We start from the raw sequence: 20,106 nt of genomic DNA, 5'->3' as shown, positions 1-20,106 counted from the left end.
GACACTTAGGATAAGGGTGCATGTTCAGTCTCCTACCAACAGTCACTCAGAATTGGTTTCCTTTAACCACTGGCGCGGTCTTCTAACCATACCTAAGTAGTTTAAGTTGTATAAACATGATCATACCTGCACCACAGGGAAGCAGATGAGGAAACACCCAGGAGTCATGTTGTTATGGAAGGCACTGACAAATGACCCCCTTTGTCAGTTATGTACGAAGACCTCTTGCCCTGATTTTCCTCAAGTGTTCAGTAGTGCTCTCAAAGTCCCAAATTTTCTCCCAGCTCACTGGTGATGTTTTGAAACTGAATTGTGTGTAAGTACTTTGCTGAAACAATGAAAAATCAATAGCAATGGAAAAAATATCTGGTGATGTTTTAATGTAGTTTTCTTATTGTCAACAAATTCCACGGAAAGGCGTAAACCAACAATGAACTGATCCTGTTAACAAGTATTGTCTGCGTAGCCTCTGTACCATCAACATCCATTGTTATTGTTGCATTGGTGGATATGTTACTTTATTATAATGAACCTGGGCAGTTTATTTTGAGTTGATCCCACATGCACCTTCCTGCTACTGTAAAATCTGCAGCTGAAAATGAAAATGAAAATGAAAGCCCTTTTTACACTGGTCAAAAAAACAGCTAAGATCCACTAACGTCTGGCTTTTGTCAGCAATGGAAAAGCGTACAATCGGCATTTAGTCCTGTACCAAATGACGTGGGTATTTATCAGGTCCGGCTCTGATTTGCAATGATATAAACACAACGCCTGGGTGAACATGCTAATTTTCACCCCTTTCCAGTGCTGTGATATCTTTCAGAGCACAAATACTGTAAATAGAACTTTCACCTGCCCAGCACGGTGCAGTTAAACCTAAAAAACACAGCAGCTGCACTGCACTCTGTAATGAAGGAGTGACCACAGCCCCAAAATAACTTTAAAAACACACAATCACCGATCAAGGTGTCTCACACGGAGGCTTTGACACTTACAGGACCACCAACCCGGAGATGAGATGCGACAGATCCATTTTGCCAGTCTGGGCGGCAGCTAGCAGCTCATTCTTTTCTCTCCTGCATCTGTGTGTGTGTGTGTGTGTGTTCTGTCACTGCATGTGATGACCTGCAGTTGTGTGTGTGTCCTCTCCAGCAAATACGGCTGGCAGTGTAAAAGGAGTCACTGTATACAGGTTAATTTTGGTGTAAAAAGAGTATAACAAAAACATTATAAAATACAGTGCCCAACTGTTTTAATTTCTTTAGCCTTTATTAAAAATGGGAGTATATATTTGTGATGTTAAAGTCATCCATGTTCAGGAGGAACGAGCTTGTGGCTGAAAAGCACAGAGAGGGTCAGAAAGTATAAAGACAGACTAAAGCAATTGGATTTGGTCTTTTCATGGAGTTTGTTGACAAAGATATAGAATATTTCCATTTGTCCAAACACTTCCATGAGTTGGAAATAATGTGACGATCTTAGAGTCAGAAGTCAAAGTCAGTCCATGTTTCCAGCAAAAATGTCACGATTAGACCACACAGCAAGTGATCACCTATGATCAAATGATTTACACTGCTTTTCTGCTACTGCTAAAGACTCTCTCTCTCACACACACACACACACAGGGGCAAATAGGCTTTTCCTGAGTGGTCCACATCCCTGCAAATGCCAGTGCACAGACAGAAGTCTTCTTTGATATCGCTGCCCTCCCACTTAACCAGTGCTAACCTCTCAAACAAGGCTTGGTGGACTTTTAATTACTTTTTTGCGAGACAAGATAGAGTATAATGAAAATGTCAAACACATTATTTTCACCGCTGACTTCTCCCAGTCTGACACAATCAATAGCATCATCCCTCTGTATGAACATATTAATATCAGATTGTTTTAATGAAAATGAAGAGTGGCAGCTGGGTGGGTAGGCTAATCTGTTTAGATATCGATTCACGCCAAGGCTCATCCAGAATAATAAGGTCATGGTATCTGTGTTTCGTTTTTTGTTTTGTTTTGTTTTGTTTTGTTTTGTTTTGTTTTGTTTTGTTTTGTTTTGTTTTGTTTTGTTTTTTTTGTTTTTTTTGTTTTTTTTGTTTTGTTATATTTTAATTTATTTTATTTTATTTTATTTTATTTTATTTTGTTTTGTTTTGTTTTGTTTTGTTTTGTTTTGGTTTGTTTTGTTTTGGTTTGTTTTTTTTGTTTTGTTTTGTTTTGTTTTGTTATATTTTATTTTATTTTATTTTATTTTATTTTATTTTGTTTTGTTTTGTTTTGTTTTGTTTTGTGGGGAGGTTGTTGGTATTTGTTCAGTAAACAAGGAAACAACAATACATAACAACAACACATAAACTATTGTTGTGTGCCTGATGTCATTACTTGCAAACAGATGTTATTAAGTGATGCGTGATGGTAAAGCTTTTGCATGCTGTCATGTCTTATGAAATTCATGGTTGACAGAAATATGGGATGTAATTAAAAAATAATTACTACCATGAGACGTAGACATGAATTTATGAATTTATTGATTACTTTCACAATTAGAAATACTAATTCAAATAGATGAATAAATCATAAGTCTTGTCATTCTCTATCTGAAGCAATTAGCACATGCAAATCAATGATTTGTTTTATGTATAAGCTACTTTTAAGCTTAGCACGATGAAATTTAATTTCTACTTGTTGCTGCACATCCTCTTACAAGCAGTTCCTCTATCTTCCCATCTCTTTATTGCAGTGTGTTTGTGTGTGTGTGTGTGTGTGTGTGTGTGTGTGTGTGTGTGTGTGGGGGGGGGGGGGTTACTGCAGTTTTTTTTTTTTTTTTGTTGGCATTTATTGGTAGTGAACACATTTGGAGAAGGCGCAATTCTTTGAAACCAGAGACACATGATAGAGCACAGCACCCAGAGGGTTTTTTTTCAACGGCGATTGTTAATGCTCAGAGATGATGTGACCATATTGGCGTGTGTGTGTGTAATATCTCTGTTTTGACATGTGTCCTCTGTGTTCTGACAGATGCTATGTTACTGGTGGCAGACAGACTGGAGGGACCCTTCAACATTGAAACAGTTATAGAGCCAATTGACATCAAGATCTCTGAGGCTATCATGACCATGCAGGAGAACAGCATGCAAGTGTCAGCCAAGGTACTGTATCCTGAACTAGCTCTGTTCGCCATGCTTTGATAACTTTTGTTATTAAGAGTTATATATCTGTAATGAAAACATTTTTTATCTAAACTAATTATTGCAACAATTTTTTTAATCTATCTGATGATCATGATGTGGGTGAAAATATTACCATACTGTAGATGCATCGTAGGAAGCCTTGGATGGCCTGTAGAACACAGTGACAGGCTTCAATACACAACCCTGTCTCCTAAAAGTTATGTTTATATACTACCAATTTACAAAAACAACAAATAAATAACAAGAAAACATTTTCCCATGAATGTATCTGTCAAAAAACTACAATAACCAAAACTACAATCTATGCATAGCCTTATTCAAAGTGTTTAGGACCTAACCACACCTGGGATGCGGGATAGGAACCCTGGTATACGTGTTTGCATGTTTTGTTTCAACAAACCATTTAAAGATATAGATAGAGACAGTTAACGTGCAAGAGAAGCAGCTAATTTCCTCTTTAACCTTCTTCAGGATATTATCACACCCAGAACAGTATTTCTTGTCAAAAGGTAGAATTTTCAGTTCAACTTTTAATTCTGATCCTTTGGTGTATTCTGGCCTATCTTCAGAGACAGAGTTATAAAGGTCAGTGTGAATTAGAGGCCCCATTCTTTTCCATATCAAGAGGGCTGCAATTTACAACTTTACTCATTGTCTATGCACTTGATGCTCCCTTTCCCTGCAAGGTTGTGCTTGGCTGACAGATTGCTCTGAGATTACAATCTTTTCCCCACATTCACATTTTAACCATATGTCACCATTCCCCGGTCGCCATGCTATTGCAAAGCGCATCAGCACTGTACCTTCATTCCTGCAACACGCATCTGTTAAAAATCGGTTTGATTGTGTGATGTACAGGATAGTGGGATTGTAATCATTGTGAAGAAGTGATGAATATTAGAGGAAAGACAGCCTGGTGTCATGACAGTCATGTAGCACATTAGAGTGCTCCATCACATTCTGAGCCAGGGGCCAGCAGACATGCCAGGGAGGAATGCTAATGAGCTATGCTGTTTGGAGGTCTGTTGTTTGGGCCCTAAGAGCCTGTCGAGACCAAGCCATCTGAAAACAATCTATTCTCACAATGAACCTCTGTGAACTACACATTGATTAATGTAAGGTTCAAATAATAATAGATCTGCATTTCTATTTTCGTCTCTGTATAGCAACAGAGCTTTAGTTTGTAATTCAGTTTAATAATTCTCTTCATAAAAGTAAGTTTCTTTAAGAATGCAGTGTTCTCTGATATATTGATATCACTCAGTGGTGTAATACTCAATAAACTCAATTATATATATTTTTTATTATTCAGACAAAATTGCCATGGTTGCAAATCAAAATAACATTTTCTTATTAAACGTAAGAAAATATGTTATTTGCCATATTAAAAACAAATACTTTCCTCTGGTTTATACATAAGCTAAAAGCTTGGTTATATTATACTTTATGATTAAAAAAAATTGGTTGCAGTTTAGACTTAAAAAGGGTTTTAACTTAGAAATGCTGCTCAAACGCATTTCATTTTGAAGGTACCATGTTACGTTGTCACAATGACTTTCAACTGTAAGTGAGCAACAACATATCAAGGGTTAATTCTATTTTTTTTTTTTTTTTTTTTTTTTTTTTTTGGCTGCAAATATGACACTTCCTGCAGTATCAGAGTTGGGCACTGATAGACAGCATTGGTTCCAGGCTGGCCCAATATAGTTTTCTATCTCAAATCACAGAGCAGGAAAGAAGCTGTGAACAAATTGACAGGGGCCTTTCAAGGGAAAAAATGTCAGTGGTGTAGGCAAACCACAACTTTTGCGGGATCGAAATGGATGTGTATTCAACAAAGGAAAGACTTAGCCCGGGCTCAGTGCAGAGTTCATGCAGCTTCCTACTGCTGACAACCTGCTTTCTTTCTCTTTAGGAGTGCAATGAGAAGCTCACATCTTATGATGATAACAAATATTATGTTCCTCAAAATAGTGTAGATGCTGAGCACTTTTTAGACGCTGACCCGTCTGTATCCTCTCTCACTGTTTCCTTGTGTCTGCCGCCCTCTCTGTGTTCATTTTAGGTTTTTCAAGGATGTGGCCAACCAAAGCCATCAGGAATAGGCAGGTCTGCACGCGGCATCACAGATGTGTTTAATGCTCGCTTCAGACCCTACACCCCTGAGGAGAGGCCAACCACAGCAGCTGGAACAAGCCTGGATAGACTGGTATGTACATACGAAGGCCTCTGATGTTAATATAATGTTGGATTAGAATTTATTTTTTTTTTTAAATGGTTAACTAGAGAAAAAAAAATTAGATTCAAACTGAGGAGGCCATTTTGATTTGCATTTTGTTCAATGGCAAAATAATAGTGAAGTATTAATCATGAGGATATAAAATAGAAATATTTAAGCGAGAGAGATGAACTGAACAGAAAATAGATCTTGGGTCAGATCATTTGTTTGAGACAACCGGTGCATTCCTAAAATAACTCACTTTTGACATTCACTTTAAAGTTCAATTAAGCCGGAAGCAGCCAATGTGTGATAAATTTATTAAAGTCTGAATTCCACCAGCACAGGATGCTTAACGTTCTAACTTTCTCGCTCCATACTTTAACACCACAACTGATTTTCTGTAGAGGAGTGTGTTGAAATTTTTTCTTTTTTTTCTTTTAATATTACTGGTAGAGGCAGACCTGGAGGCGGCATACTGAGCTTAAGGTCGACTTACCAGGGCTCAAGTCCAAAGGCCAGAAAAAAATTGAGGGCCTCAAAGAAAAATATCATGATAAATCCATGCTTACATAGTCCATATTGAGCTCAGGTGCTGCACTGCAGTATTCAAGAGTTTTTTAATAAAATTTTAAAAAACTCGCCAAACATATTATTTAGCATGTTGTGTGCGTTTTCTCAGAAAATGATCCTAATCAGAAAAATCAGCAGTTCCAGTTATGTTGAGAGTCAGTCTTGAGGAGTCTAAAACTAATTCAGCATTAACTCACAGTATGATGAAAAATCCTAAGACATTAATTGTGGCTATAAAAAGATCTACTTCACCACCCCATGCCACTGAAACACACAGTGTAAGAGGCTGCCTATGTCAAGTTCCAGCACAGAGCAACACAGACGCCCTCAAGTTGACAAGACGTTACACCAGGTCCTGCAGACTGTGCTGCTTTACCCCTTTTGCTGACATGTTTTCTGCTGTGATGTCTCCAAGTGTTCACAGGAGCCTACTGTCATCATTATTATTATCACACATTTGAATTTGTTAAAAACAAACCTCTGTGTTTAAGCAGAGAGAAGGAGTTACAAACAGTTTGACGACCTGTGGTGTTATTCCACTGAAAAACGCACAATGTTGTCTTGACAAACCTTCGTAGAATTTCTCCTTTAATGATTGTGTAATGTTGAAGAGCAATAATGTTTTAAACAGATTACACTGACAGACATTTCAGTGGAAAACAGTACGTCAGGACACAGACTGGATATTATGAAACCATATTTTTTATGTTGTCAATTTATCTGGTGGCCAATCTATTTAACACATGCTTCTTTATGTAATCCTTGGACAACTGGCAAATGAAATCTTGTCCTTTTAAATGAAAGGTACAATGGATAATCCTCCGTTGTATAAATTGTTTGACAGGATTAAAATGGAAAATATGCAGAAGCAGACAAGTAGATTAAAGGCTGCAGAATATATTGTGTCTGTCTTTTTAAGTAGTCTGCACTCCAAAAAAATTCAAGCTGTAATTGTAAGAAATAAACATGTTAAGTGTACTACAAAGCCCCAGATCCTTTTAGCTGTTATTCTTGAATTCAGCATAACTTTACATATAGGTCTTGTTTTAAAAATCTAACCAAACCTTCCTCTTTGCTTCATAACATACACATCAAAAGGGATGTGAAAGGAGAAAAATTACCAAAAGGCAAAAGCACGTTTAGAGAAACTCCACAGGTTTCAAAATGGTTAATAATTCATCTTTACATGCTCTGAGGCCAATTTCTCATGAAAGATGAGAAAAAATTCTTCTAAGAAAAGTGAGTTGGGTCGCTCAGGGTAAAACTTCTTCCTCGCTTGATCACATCGCACTCATCTTACTCTGTATTTGCATCTCCTTGGGTAAATCTCTGAAGGAGTTTAGGTCCATAATGAAACATATCTGTGCTAGACAGAAAAGCATTAAGTAACTACGCGTATTTTTGCTAGGCCGAGATGACTGCTTTGGGTAAAATAAATACCATCATCAGGCCACTTCAGACTAATTCTCCTCATGACACTGCTGTTTGTATGCAGTTCCTGATCTTTGCATTGATCACATTTAAAAGCAGCAGATTTAAAACTGATTTCACAGTACACATTTCATTTTGAATAAAGTGGTTTGAGGTACGAAAGCTCATAGTGAGATGAAGCTGGTGGATGGAATATTTCAGTGGCACCATTTATCATTTAACTTTTTGCTTCACTAACTACTAACGACATTCTTTTGCTCCTATTCGCTCCCTCTCCCTCTCTCAGTCCCTCTATTTCTCTGATGTCCAATTAAATCTCTTTCTTCCTCATTTCTCTGCTGCTCCCAGAGGGTTGTCTGGAGGACAATGCAACACAGTGTAAGCCTTCAATTCCTCCTCTTATTTTCACCAAGTCATCTGTCTTGTGGTGTTTTAATCAACCTGCCTATAGAGCTCCACTTCTTTACATTATTCAAAGTTGATATTGATTGCTTGTTTGTGACATGGCTGTTTATTTACTTTGCTTAAATTATTTGGCTTTTGTTCTAGCCTGCGACCAAACTATAAGATGCTGAGGTCGATATTTGTAATGGTTTTCCTCCATTTCTTATTTGGCCTTACAGCAACAAAGTTGTGAGTTTGAATCTGTGCCATTGTTCCACCTGTTATAAGTATTTCATTTTCTCTTTGGGTTTCCTTCAGGTTTTTTTTTTTGTTTGTTTGTTTGTTTTTTTTCACCATTCAAACACATGCATCTGAGGTTGATTGGAGACTTTAAAGTGTTTTCTTGTTAGTTTTTTTTTTTTTCCAAGTGCTTGCTGAGATAAGCTTGTGAAACCAGCAGTGGCCAGAGTATGCTCTCCAGTTTTTCCTTGAGGTGCATGAAAGTTTCAGATTCCATGCATCATTGTAGACAAATTCTTTGAGCAACAACTGACTATCATTCAAAAGGAAGAAATGAAGGATTTTGATTTAATTATATATTTTTTTAAATCATTTTTACCGACAGTGAATATGTCTGGAATATGTCAGTGAAAATTGATTCAGTACTTTTTATATTGACGCTCTTCAGTAGGTGATCTCTCAAAAGTTAATCTGCAGTCAGTTTTTGGCAAAAGTGCAACATAAATTGTAGACTTGAAGACTTTAACTAGAAGGGCACTTAGAGAACACATACCTCCAGCAAGGCCAGTGTCAAACAACACACACAAGACTTCAGAGAAAATAATTCCAGATCTGCCCCAAACTTTAATGGGTTCTTCCCCGGTCCATGCCCCATCCCTCCACCGAGATCAGTGAAAATCGATTCAGTACTTTTTGTGTAATCCTACTGAAAAACAAACAAACAGACATGGGTGAAAGCATAATCTCCTTGGCAGAGGTAATAACACAAATTGCAATACACTGTTTACATCTCAGAGTGAGTAACAAGATGCTTGCCACAGCCTGTTCAAGGTCGAGATTTTATTCATTACATACATACACAATTATACATGTACACGTTGTAGTGAAATGTTTGGTACAGTAGCGTGCTTCTACTATGACTTGCAGTAATATTTATTTGCCTCTTCAAACCTTATACAAGGAAGGCGAGATTCATGTATTCAAAATCACAGGGTTAAAATTAGAGTGGTTTGTTCAATTTACTCTCACGCTCTTCATGTGATTAAGGTCTGATTCACTGAGGCAGTAGCAAATTACATAATCAGTGTCTGCGACCAACCTACACACACATTCTGTGAGTGAAGAAAAGGTCAAAAGGTTCAGTTCAGTGGAGGGATTCGTCTGAGATCAGCTAGTTTGGTAAAAAAAAACAAAAAAAAACCAACAACATTGAATGGCTTCAGGCACAGAAACAAGGAGCACGTTTTGGTAAATATGACTATGATTAGCATTGAGGGTTGAAGTTTATGAGTGACTGTAAAGCTCTCAGGCATAATTACTGCTTATACTCTTAAATCCATTTGTAGTATGTTTGAGTGTCGCTCTGTTTTTGGATGATTTGTGCTGATGTATCTTCAACCACCGAGTCTGTCTTCTGCATCTCAGATAAGATCTGAAGGTGATACAAGTGTTTACATACTGCCTAATCCACTTCCCTTTCCAGTTCACTGCTCAATGAGTTAAAGCTGAAAAAGGTCTGTTTTGATGGATTTATTATAACGAGTCCTGGAGCTCACTTATGTAAGAGCTTAAACACTGCCTTTTTGAGGATAAAGAACAACTCAGTCTATTCTTATGCCTCTGCAGCAGCCATGGCCGGAAGAACTGTGTTTTTGTCCAAACATCCCATTCTCATGAACACAATATCTCAGTAACACCTTGAGGAAATTTCTTCACATTTTGCCCAAACGCTCACTTGGACTCAAGGATGGACTGATTAGAATTTGGTGGTTAAAGGTCAAAGGTCAAAGGTCACTGTGATATCACAAAACAAATCTTTGGCCATAACTCAAGAATTTATATCCTAATTATGACATAATACAAAGTCTTGAATATATATTTTATATGAGTCTGGACAGACATAGATGTAAACTGCAACTTGATTGGTGGCGGATACTTACAGCCTCAAGGTTGTAATTGTAGTTATATTCTGCTTCGATTTCTGATTATCTTGGAGTATTTTGCTTTGTCCGTTTCCACCGTCTGTCTGCATAGCACTGATCAGAGGAAGCAGTCATGCTATATAAAAAAAGAGATTTTTTAATATATATAGTTTATTGTTTTCATTGTGACTTGTTTAAAAAATCATAAACCTGATGGCAGCACACAGAGACTGTGATGATTAATTTAAAAGGATGGCTTTTTGATGTCAGCTACAAACCCACTGCTAAATCTGAAAATGTTTAATTACTGTATTAGGAACTGACTGTCTCACTGCTTATCTCAGGATTCGTTGCAAGCCATCTTAGTGGCTGACGTTTGGACTTTTTCGCAACAGGTGGACACAGTTTGAATAAAAATGTGAGATGTTTTCCGTTGGAATCTGAATCGATTTGTTCATAAAAGTTCTTCAAATGCTCATATAAACTGGCCTCAGCAGTAGAAGTAGCTGCACTGAGTGACACATTTGAAACGACAGAGTTGAACCAGTCTTTTGTCTGTGGTTGAATGAAGATCACAAGAAATCATGAAGAAAGGGTCAGACCATGAGCCAACAACCACAGAGTTCCTCTATATGTCCTACTCACAGCATATACACACAACACATACAGTATACTCACATACGTTTTTCTCAGCTTTAAAAGTAATCTCTGTCTGTGACTCAGTAATTCACTTGGTGTGGGAAGTGTCGATGATTGGGGGCTGGAAATTCAACTGAAAAAGAATAGTTCTGAAGGAAAGGAAGGAAAAAGGAAAAAAACGTAAAGGTAACCAACATGAAATAGTTAATTTTTGGGACTGAGAAATAAGTTCAAAATTCAAAATTGTGAACTATGATTGGAAACTAGTTCATTTTAATCTGTGTGAACTGAACTTTGAACAGCTCCAGTGAAGTGTGAACTTTTTTTAAACTATTGGTCATAATAAGCTGCTGGCAGCAACAACCTCTGGGGTTGTTTTATGCGGGAGGACTGTCTAAATGAATGTGTTGAGTATACAGTATAGTATTTGAGCATATCCTCCACTGTGTGTTCAATATTCACATTTATATTCTGAGAGAGTTGAGAAGAAGTCCAAGCCTTGGGTGTACAACAACAACATTTATATTCTTCATTTATTTTGCCAGTGATGAGCAGATGTCTGATGACACAATTCTGACAGAAATGACTTTGCTCTCGTTCAGCTCAAACTAACATTGCTGACAGGACATCACTTTCAATTTCTCCATTACACAAATGCTCGCAGGAAAAATGTGATGGATGTTCCCAAGGGATTCCATTATTGATTTATTTGACCAATTTCTAAATATTTTGAGCCTCTCTAATGGGTTGTTTGTTGTTGAGCACTGTTGAAATGGGGATGCAGTTGGAAAGAAAGTAAATCAGTCATTAACAGTGGCCAGGCCTTTCTCCACGCTCCATTTCACGTTGTTTTAGCAGCGTGCCAAGGCCAGGAAACCTGGCAACAACCATTTTTCTTAGGGAGTAAAAAGTGTAAAATAAATGATCAATGTTTTTATTTCTTCAATCACAGTAATCCAGTCTTGATAGGCAGCACCAATGTATACTTTAGTGTGCAATTGTTATTGTAGCCACACTATACTGATAGGACTAAAGGGTTTTATGGTGCTTTAAGGAAACACACTGTGAATTTGAATGTATGAAAAGAGACCAAGGGCTGAACATCCTTCAGATTCTCAATGGGAGCAGAAATCACTATTCCCATATGAAAGTTTCTTCCTGCCAGAGTAATCAGTCATTGAGAAATCACTCCGCCCAGTGCACTTGCAGACACAAATGCCAATTATGACCAATGGTAACATGGCCAAATTAGTTAAATCCATGAGTCATGCCATAAAATGGATCCAGTTACAGCTCTAATGAAAATCTGGCATGTACTGCAAATCTGTTCTCTACAGTTTTTCTCTTTAATGGCCACAATTTCTGTGCAAATCAGCAGGCGAAGAAAGAACAAATGTTAAGGCCAGTTAATCGCACTGGCAAAGCTAAAGTCAGTATGCTTGGCATGCTGAGCTAATGTTTTAGCAGCAGTAACAGCCACAATGTGTGAGTGCAGTTGGGATTTCTAAACTCTTTTTTACATTGTAATGACAAAGATTTGGGTTAAAAAAAAATTATTGTATACATGGTGGTATCAGAACGTGACTCTATTTTTGAATAAGATGACCATCTTGGAAAAAGTTGGAAAGGTACAGACGATGCACTTAAGATACTTGTGATTAAGAGGGGTTATGTGTTGTGTAGGGCTGTCACGATGTCAGGTTGTCACTACACGATTATCGTGGCCAAAACAATTCATGATAATAATGTTAGCGTAATATGTATAGAAATTATATCATGTGATATCAATATTTCATTTTTTAAAAATATCACTGTTGTACAGTGCCGCAGGGAAGAGGTAGTGTCCCCCTGATTTCCTTGTCAAAAAGATAATGGGATTTTTACATGGGCTTTTGGATTATTGCAGAAAATAAACTCTGCAACAAAAAAAAGTTTATGATACTTACACATTTTGTTTGGCAGGACAATTTTCACAAATGAAGACCAATTTTACGACTTTTGAAACCGAAATACAATTACCAGAAGTCAAGAGCTAATGTTAGGCTGTAGATGAACTACACCACCGTCACATGACTTCATCGTCACCACCGCTTAACTTCCAACTTGTAGCTTGATTTGGCTCTTACCTCTTCCATAAAAGCTTTTCCCCTCACAAAGTTATTCTTTGCAAGAGCACAAGTATAAACACAGGACTGTAAAGGCAAAGTGGTGAGTAGATCAGTTTTTTTGCATTCAGCGTGATCGCATTTAATGTCCTCAACAAGTCATTTAGCCGCTTGTTAGCAATCGTCCTTTTATATTTAAAAGCGTAAAGAAATCACAATTGGGGTGTTCACTAATGTATTTTATTTACATCTACCTCTAGAGCATGTGTTAACTATAGACCTTATTTCAGCCGTCTCGCCAAAAACCTATTTAAAAAAAAAAACATAGTCAATACGGGTATATAGGAACACCCAGAGTATTGTACCACAGTTTGTAACATTATACCTTCCACTAAATCAGTCAATTCCAACTCGATTGATACTCTTTTTTTTTTTCTTTTTTGTTTTTATACCTCTGTACACTATTTTAGTCTGCACAGTAACTCTGCTGTGGGCTTACTTATTATTATTATAGATCAACATGTTCCCAGCTGGTTCAGATGGAGGTGTGAAGTTGTGAAGGCTTTGGACTGAGAGAAGTGAGAGCCAGAGATTGCTGTTGTAACCCCATTCAGCTCCATTGCTTCAGTATTGTGTGTATGAAGCGAGTAACCACACAACCACACTGCCACAAATTGGATGGAGATTTCCTGTCAGTGTGGTGGTTTTACAGCGTTGTTTTGGTGGCCGCAGAAGGTAGGAAACCTGCTGTCAAGGCTTTTTTTCTCATGCAGTGTTCAGTGTTGATTCAATTAAAATCTGAGCTGGAGAATCTACAATGGTTCCAACTGGTTTTCTGGGGGGGGGTGTTAAATCTTCATTTGATTCCTATAGTAACACTAATGAGTTTAAAATTATGGGATGGTGTGAGCTGGGATGTGCCAGAATACACCTCCATGACTTAGTAGAGGGTGAAGAGTCCGTCTATCCAGAGGTAATACTGTCTGTCAAATGAGATGGAAATCTGACAGAGACTGACGTGTAATCAGCCTTGCTCATTCAACAGAATCCTGTCTCTGAAAATGAATGAGGATTCATGTTCGTGGGACGGACACAACAGATCAGTGTCCCACCTTGCAACTCCTCAGTGTTTAAAGGCGGCTTCATCACTTTAGTCATCATTACATTCATCCCTTCCTCCACCTGTTTTACTTCCTCACAGTTAATTTAAGGTAGTTTGCTCTTTTACATCTTGTGAAGTGAGACTTTTATGTCTTGCCTCTTTAGTTTCATGGTCTCTTTCTTGCGTTGGGCCTAATCTCCGCACTTGCCTAAAGATGTCTGTGCTCTTCACATTAAATAGTCTTTTCTTTTCTTCCAGTACCGTAGCAGTGCACAGACAAACAGATGCATCATAGTTTAAACAGTAAAATATTCTTCATGGATGTGGTTGTTGGGAATTTTAATGTTCCATTCTCTCATAGAAACACATAATTTAGCAAAAATGTAGCTTGAAAGGAAGAGCGACTCACATGAGTCTGTGTCAGTGTTCCCGTTTCGGATGAAAAAGAAAAAAACGAGGCCTATACAGCTATTGTAGTGGACAGCTGCACGCAGTATGGTTCACACAGCAGGGAAATATGTTTGTAAATTACAAAACCGTGGTGATGTTTTGTTGGTTGGTTGGTCGTTTTTGAGCTCCTTTGGCTGGTTTCTCTGCAAGTTTTTAAAGGCTTTTGCCGCAAACTCTTCTGGGAACAAATCTTACACTACAAGAGCGCTGTGTGATTTTTTTGCAATGACAAACTCAACAGTGTTTGAAAAACGTCTGACTGAGCTGGCACAGACACTTCCTGTCAGATTTCCAATTACACTTGCTCAATGAGCATCAGTGACAGCCTTTCACACCTAAACATCTCAAACATTAGGACTTCAAATTTCAAAAACCTGTCTGAGACGACCAAGCCTGAAGTTGTGAAGTGTGTGTCTCCCTCTACATAGACAAGATAATACAACAGAGGATATTTCATTTGTTGGCTGTTCGGAGGTTGCTGTAGTTTGCACAGCACTGATTTTGCGGGTTCCACATAAATGTCATGATAAAGAATAAAACTGGCAGCCAAGTGGGAGTTGCTGTAAATGTGCCTTTACAGAATGTCTTTTGGGCCACCACAGTGCAGTTTTGTGAAGATCAATACATTTCATCATCTTGTCCCTGTATGTTACATAAATATATACCGTATACAGTATGCAGGGGAGAGGTGAACTCACATCCTGCTGCATGTAAATGCCAACAGTGTGGGAAGTATGCATTACGATGCTGTACACAGACTACAATGTGGCGTTGCCTCTCTGCTGATCTGGAGTCTGATTAATTAACCAGTCATTAAACTCTGTCATGAAGCAGTGAGTGAAAGTTTCCTTGTAAAATCATCAACTGATAGGATCTAATCATCTCTGTTGCCATTATTCATAGCCGGTGACCTCAAAGAAAACCTGATCCAGCAGATATGTCCACGAGGTACACGAGGAGACATCATTCATTCACTCGACTTCAGCTCTACTTAACTCACACCAGTCCTTCCAATACACAGTCTGAGTATCACATTATCTTCAGTTTTTGTGCAAATCAGAGTAATTTCCCATCTCGAGATAAATGTGGCCCCAAACTGCTCCACCAAACCTGGCTGCTTTACCCCCTGAGCAGCTTGTGAGTAGTTGCTGCCAGAGAACCACAGCATGTACAGGAATCTGCCTCGCTGCTCATCACTGGGCTGTTTAGCCCGCTACTGATTCCCATGACACTGTGGTTAGCACATCTGCCTAAAGGTAGAGGGTGTTTACCTTGCTTTAACACAGCAGAGCCTTGTGGAGCGAAACTCATCGACGTGGGCAGGCAGGATGAAATAAACCACAGTATGTCCGAGGAAATCCTATTTAGCGCATTATTCAAAGCACTGAATCACAAAATGCCAGGCCATTGTGCCTGGAGTAAGCTAACCCAGTTGCCATGAACGCAACAAGGAGCTGACCATTTTGTGCCACTTCCCTTTGGAGATTTTCCTGCTTTTTTTTTTTTTTTTTAATGTCTTAAGCATGCTTTATTTAAATCCCTCAATGCAGGCGGACAGACTGGTTCAATCCACGATACCATTAAGTGGTTCCATTGGTATCCATGTGACCTAGAAACTGGAGGACTGTTATAGTGATGCTGCAGTCTATCCTTGCATATTTAGCAAGGTTAGATAACTCTCATTCATTTGGTTAAGGTTGGTCAATACAATCATTCTCTCAGTTTCTGCTTTGGTTCGGTGAACGTGCGGCTATTGCTTCAAAACTAATGCTAGAGCAGTATCACTATCATTTTATGGCAGGGGCCTCTTGTGTCTCACTGCTGTGCATTTGGATCCTGTGTTCATGTTTGGCAGAAGTTACAGGGGATTTGTTTTTGCCCTTCTGTGGTAATTGGGCTGGACACTAGAGTAAAAAAGAAATCCAAATGAACAAATCACACTCACTTCTGTTGTTTTTGTGCAGATAACTAGCCCAAGGTCAATCAATACTCACGCCACCCACACTTTAACTTATTCATTCATTTACATTCTGCCTTATTACTCTTGTGCTGGTGAAGGCTCCAGTCTGCACTGGACATTTCACCTGTCGTTTTATGGCCAAACTCATTAACACCTATTAATTTTTGACAGTTAAAATCTCCTGACGAATTTATTCCTTGAATTATTGATCATCGTTATTTTTTTTAACTTGACAAGTGTTTTTACCAACACAAGTTTCAGGTTCAGTACTGTGTAATGTGTAATGGAGAATTGTCATATGCTGAAGAAGGCTGAATAATCGTACACCTTTTTTTGTTTGTTTGTTTGTTTTTTTCACTTGTGAGTCTAGATGTTAATGCATGGATTCATTTTGATGTTTTACTATACTATATTTATCAAAACTTTAACCAATGTATTTATAAAGTTGCTTTAGTATCTTTACCTTACAGAGGAAGCATCTGTTTTAAGAGCCTTTTTTCCCCCCTCAAATGGTGTGTTTACCCTTGGGATGGGACACAAAACCAGCTGTGTATGAAACTTCCATCTGTGCTTACATTAGTCAGGTCACGGTTTGTTTAACATGGATGTGCTATACTAAAACTGCTCAGCATCCCTATCATTAGAGATCCCATTTTACTGCTTTATAGTAACATGAATTCAGCTCTGTCCAACATGAAAGTAAGTCTTAAACACAAAGATAAAGCAGTTTCTATTATTTGCTTTAGCTAGCACCGTCTGTGGTGATATAATAAAGAACAAATAAGATTTGCAGATGCTTCATAGGATACACATTACACTGATCTCACTTTCATCAGACAGCTACAGTGTAGGTATATACATATAAAAGCTGTATATTCTCAAGGTTTGGTGTTCCAAGCTCAGCTTTCTCTTGATAAGATTTATACTTTGTTGCTCTGTGTGTAAATTATAGCTGTCGTTTTCTATTGGATCAGTCAAGCGATACCTGAAATAAAATGGCCTCCAAGCCAAGTTTTTTTTTTTGTTTTTTTTTTGTCCCAACAGGGGAGCGACCTCATAAAAGTGTTATAGATATTGGCTGTGGGGTTAGTCTGTGTAAGTATGTGTGTGTGTTTCATTCATCAAACAGGAGTGGTAGCAATGAAGTACTAGAAACTATGCTGTGTATATCGTTTGCTTGTAGTCCATCCAGGGACCCAATCAAGTCGTTATCACCGCGGTGACCCCTCTGTTATCCATCTTTGATTTTCTGCCTGAATAATAAATCATTTACGGATTTGGAGTCCCTCAGCAGCAGCACCCTTTGGAGCCTGTGCAAAGATTTCTAAACAAACTGATGTTCACAGGCACAGGTGCTTTTTTACAAACAGTCCAAACTGCTTCTCTATTTTGTAGTTTTTACACCATAAGGAGTAAATAGATCAAATTCAGATTCTCTCTGAAAAAGCAGACTGTTGCTAACTAATTGCTCATTTTTGAGCAAGAAATAATACAGTGGAACACAGAAGCAGTTACCTCAAAGAATTAGGTAGTAGCTGATATTGGAGTACAGGAAAAAGTAAAATATTCGCAGGCAGGCTTGGCAGATTTGTTGTTTAACTAGAAAGAAAACCCAAATGAAAACGGTAGTGGAGATTATGCATGTATGCCTTTTTCCTACTCTGTTTCTACGCTGCGCTCAGACTCAGAGACAATAAAGCAGTAGCATTGACAATGAAAACCTTTTTACTCTTTTTTTTTCCACACATGAAAATAGATCAGAAATCGATAAAGAATCAGACCTTTAAGCACGAATGGTAACGGCATTGGTATCAATAAAATCTTACCAATTCCCATCCCTGAATAGTTATAGAACAGTTTGATTTATGCAACTGAAGATAGATTAATAGAGCAAAGGTGAAAAGGAACACATTAAATCAGAAAGCCTCTCAGTAGCACATGAGTGCTGTGTATGTAAACACGTATTCACTGATATTGGTGAGGAAGCGAGCAATCTACCTCTCTACCTCAATATCTGGTTTGGAACTGTCTGTTCGGCCAGAACATAAGAGACAATGGAAAGACTGACAGACACAGATGCTTGTGTAAAAGGCCACTTTTTCCTATAAGAAGTCTGACAGGCAGGTGCTAAATCTCCTGTTGGTTTCTCTAAGTGGATTTGGGAGTTCTTCTATACTGGCTGTTCTCGTGTTCTCTGCCTCTCCACTCACATTTTAAACGATTCTGTGTTTCTAATCTATTCATGTGCACGAGCCTGATTACAGCTGATAACTGCTGACCTTTCACACACTGGATCAGACACAGGCCAGCACTATGTAACAAATTTGAAATAAATTATCCCGTGTCCTAGATTTGGAAATTGCTAAATAAATAAATAAAAACATTTCCACTGCTTTCATTGAAGCAAGGACAAAATCCTCACTTGTGGATAGTACAGATGTGTAGACTGGATGCAGCAAAGTGAGTTTTTGGATTTACAGTTTGTAAAAGCAACCATCTGAAATGATTGTGTCATTTTTGTGCATTCATCACTTCTCTTCATTCCTGTACTCCCTCTGAAGCCGCACGTCTGAATGTCTGCATCGAAACTGTAAGATCCTATTGACAGATTCTACAGCATACAGTGTAATGTGAGCATATCCTTTTTATGATTATGTTGCAAATATAATTACAAGGATAACAAGTATGCACACACACATGCACACGCACAGTGCTGTAAAAATCACAAAGGTTATTGGGCAAAGCTGTTGTCATGGGGACAGATTGTGAATTGCATACTAACTATACCTGCTGACTGTTGATGGAAGTAACAGATGTGTGCGACATACTATCGTGTTCACAGAACCTCCACTAATTGTGAAATTAGCTGTCGACATGATCAGAAAAAGGGTTGAGGTACTACATTAACCAGTTCACCTGCTGTGCGAGTTACAGCAGTGATAAACTGTCTGGGATTTTTGCTGTAAAAATGGTTACTCCCTACCTTGAATTAACAGCCACTGAAGATAAACCTGTCTTTAAATCCTTGGAGGGGCATCAGTAGAAGTAGTACTGTTTTATACCACCTATAATCACTTTGGTTACTTGTGGCATTAAAAGTTGAAGCAGCAGCTGAAGGAGACCTCATGTGCAAACTGCTCCTCTGATACCTTCTTATCCTGCCAGAAAGCAGGCATCCTTAAAAGAAGTCGGTGGCCAGAAGTTTTTATTTCCCACGTCAGCCGTTCCTGTACACAATGCGACATCTGATATTGATAACTGATCTTGTCTATGTGAAACAAAAAGGGCCAGTACTGAAGCTCCTGGACTTTCTTGGTCCTTTCACAAAAACTACAACAGCAACTGGCTTGACTCTCCTTTCCTTCCCCCCTTCCCCTCTGAAAATCTAACTGCAAAACATATTTGATGTTCTCAGTGTACTGGCCAGAGCGTTGCTGGCTCCTGAGCACTTAAATATCTCTCTGTGCCAGGACTCCAGACTAACTTTTAGATTGGTTTCAATGTTGAGCCTAACTTTTTCATTTAGCTGCACCAGCACCTAATTTAGTTGCACCAAAAATGTTATATTATAAGCAGTATGAAATGTTATTATCATTTCTGCCTCCTCACTGCTTCAGTGTGCCACTGCCTGGCCACACTGCCACACACCCACCACACCTTCTTGAAGACATTGTGCTTTTTCACAATGTTGACCAATTTATCATATCTGAACCACAGAAAATGGACAAGACATTCTTTGCAAAAGGAATATTGTCTTTTTCCTGTGTTGTAGACTCTGGCTCTGCGGCTAGGGTTAGGTTTAGGGGAGTCAGAGTCAGATGAGGCCATCTCTGGTGAAGATGTTTGGTCGGGATTAGGCATCTTACTTGGGATGATGATACAGGTGGTGGCATGGTTACC

At 38.4% G+C, this 20,106-nt stretch overlaps 1 protein-coding gene across 1 annotated transcript in view; it reads left to right on the top strand.

The window, feature by feature from the left end:
• LOC111238404 (glypican-6-like) overlaps positions 1-20,106 on the top strand; it is a 127,694-nt gene that overhangs the window by 93,335 nt on the left and 14,253 nt on the right. The window contains exons 5-7 of the mRNA XM_022767883.1: positions 3,010-3,140; positions 5,248-5,391; positions 7,753-7,782. Coding sequence (XP_022623604.1) covers positions 3,010-3,140; positions 5,248-5,391; positions 7,753-7,782 — 305 coding nt within the window. The remainder of the gene's footprint in view (positions 1-3,009; positions 3,141-5,247; positions 5,392-7,752; positions 7,783-20,106) is intronic.

Source organism: Seriola dumerili, unplaced genomic scaffold, assembly GCF_002260705.1.
Source record: "Seriola dumerili isolate Sdu_G_001 unplaced genomic scaffold, Sdu_1.0 BDQW01001299.1, whole genome shotgun sequence".
Classification (NCBI taxonomy): Eukaryota; Metazoa; Chordata; class Actinopteri; order Carangiformes; family Carangidae; genus Seriola; species Seriola dumerili.
Note: the sequence above shows the minus strand (reverse complement) of the source record. Positions and strands in the feature narration are given on the sequence as shown.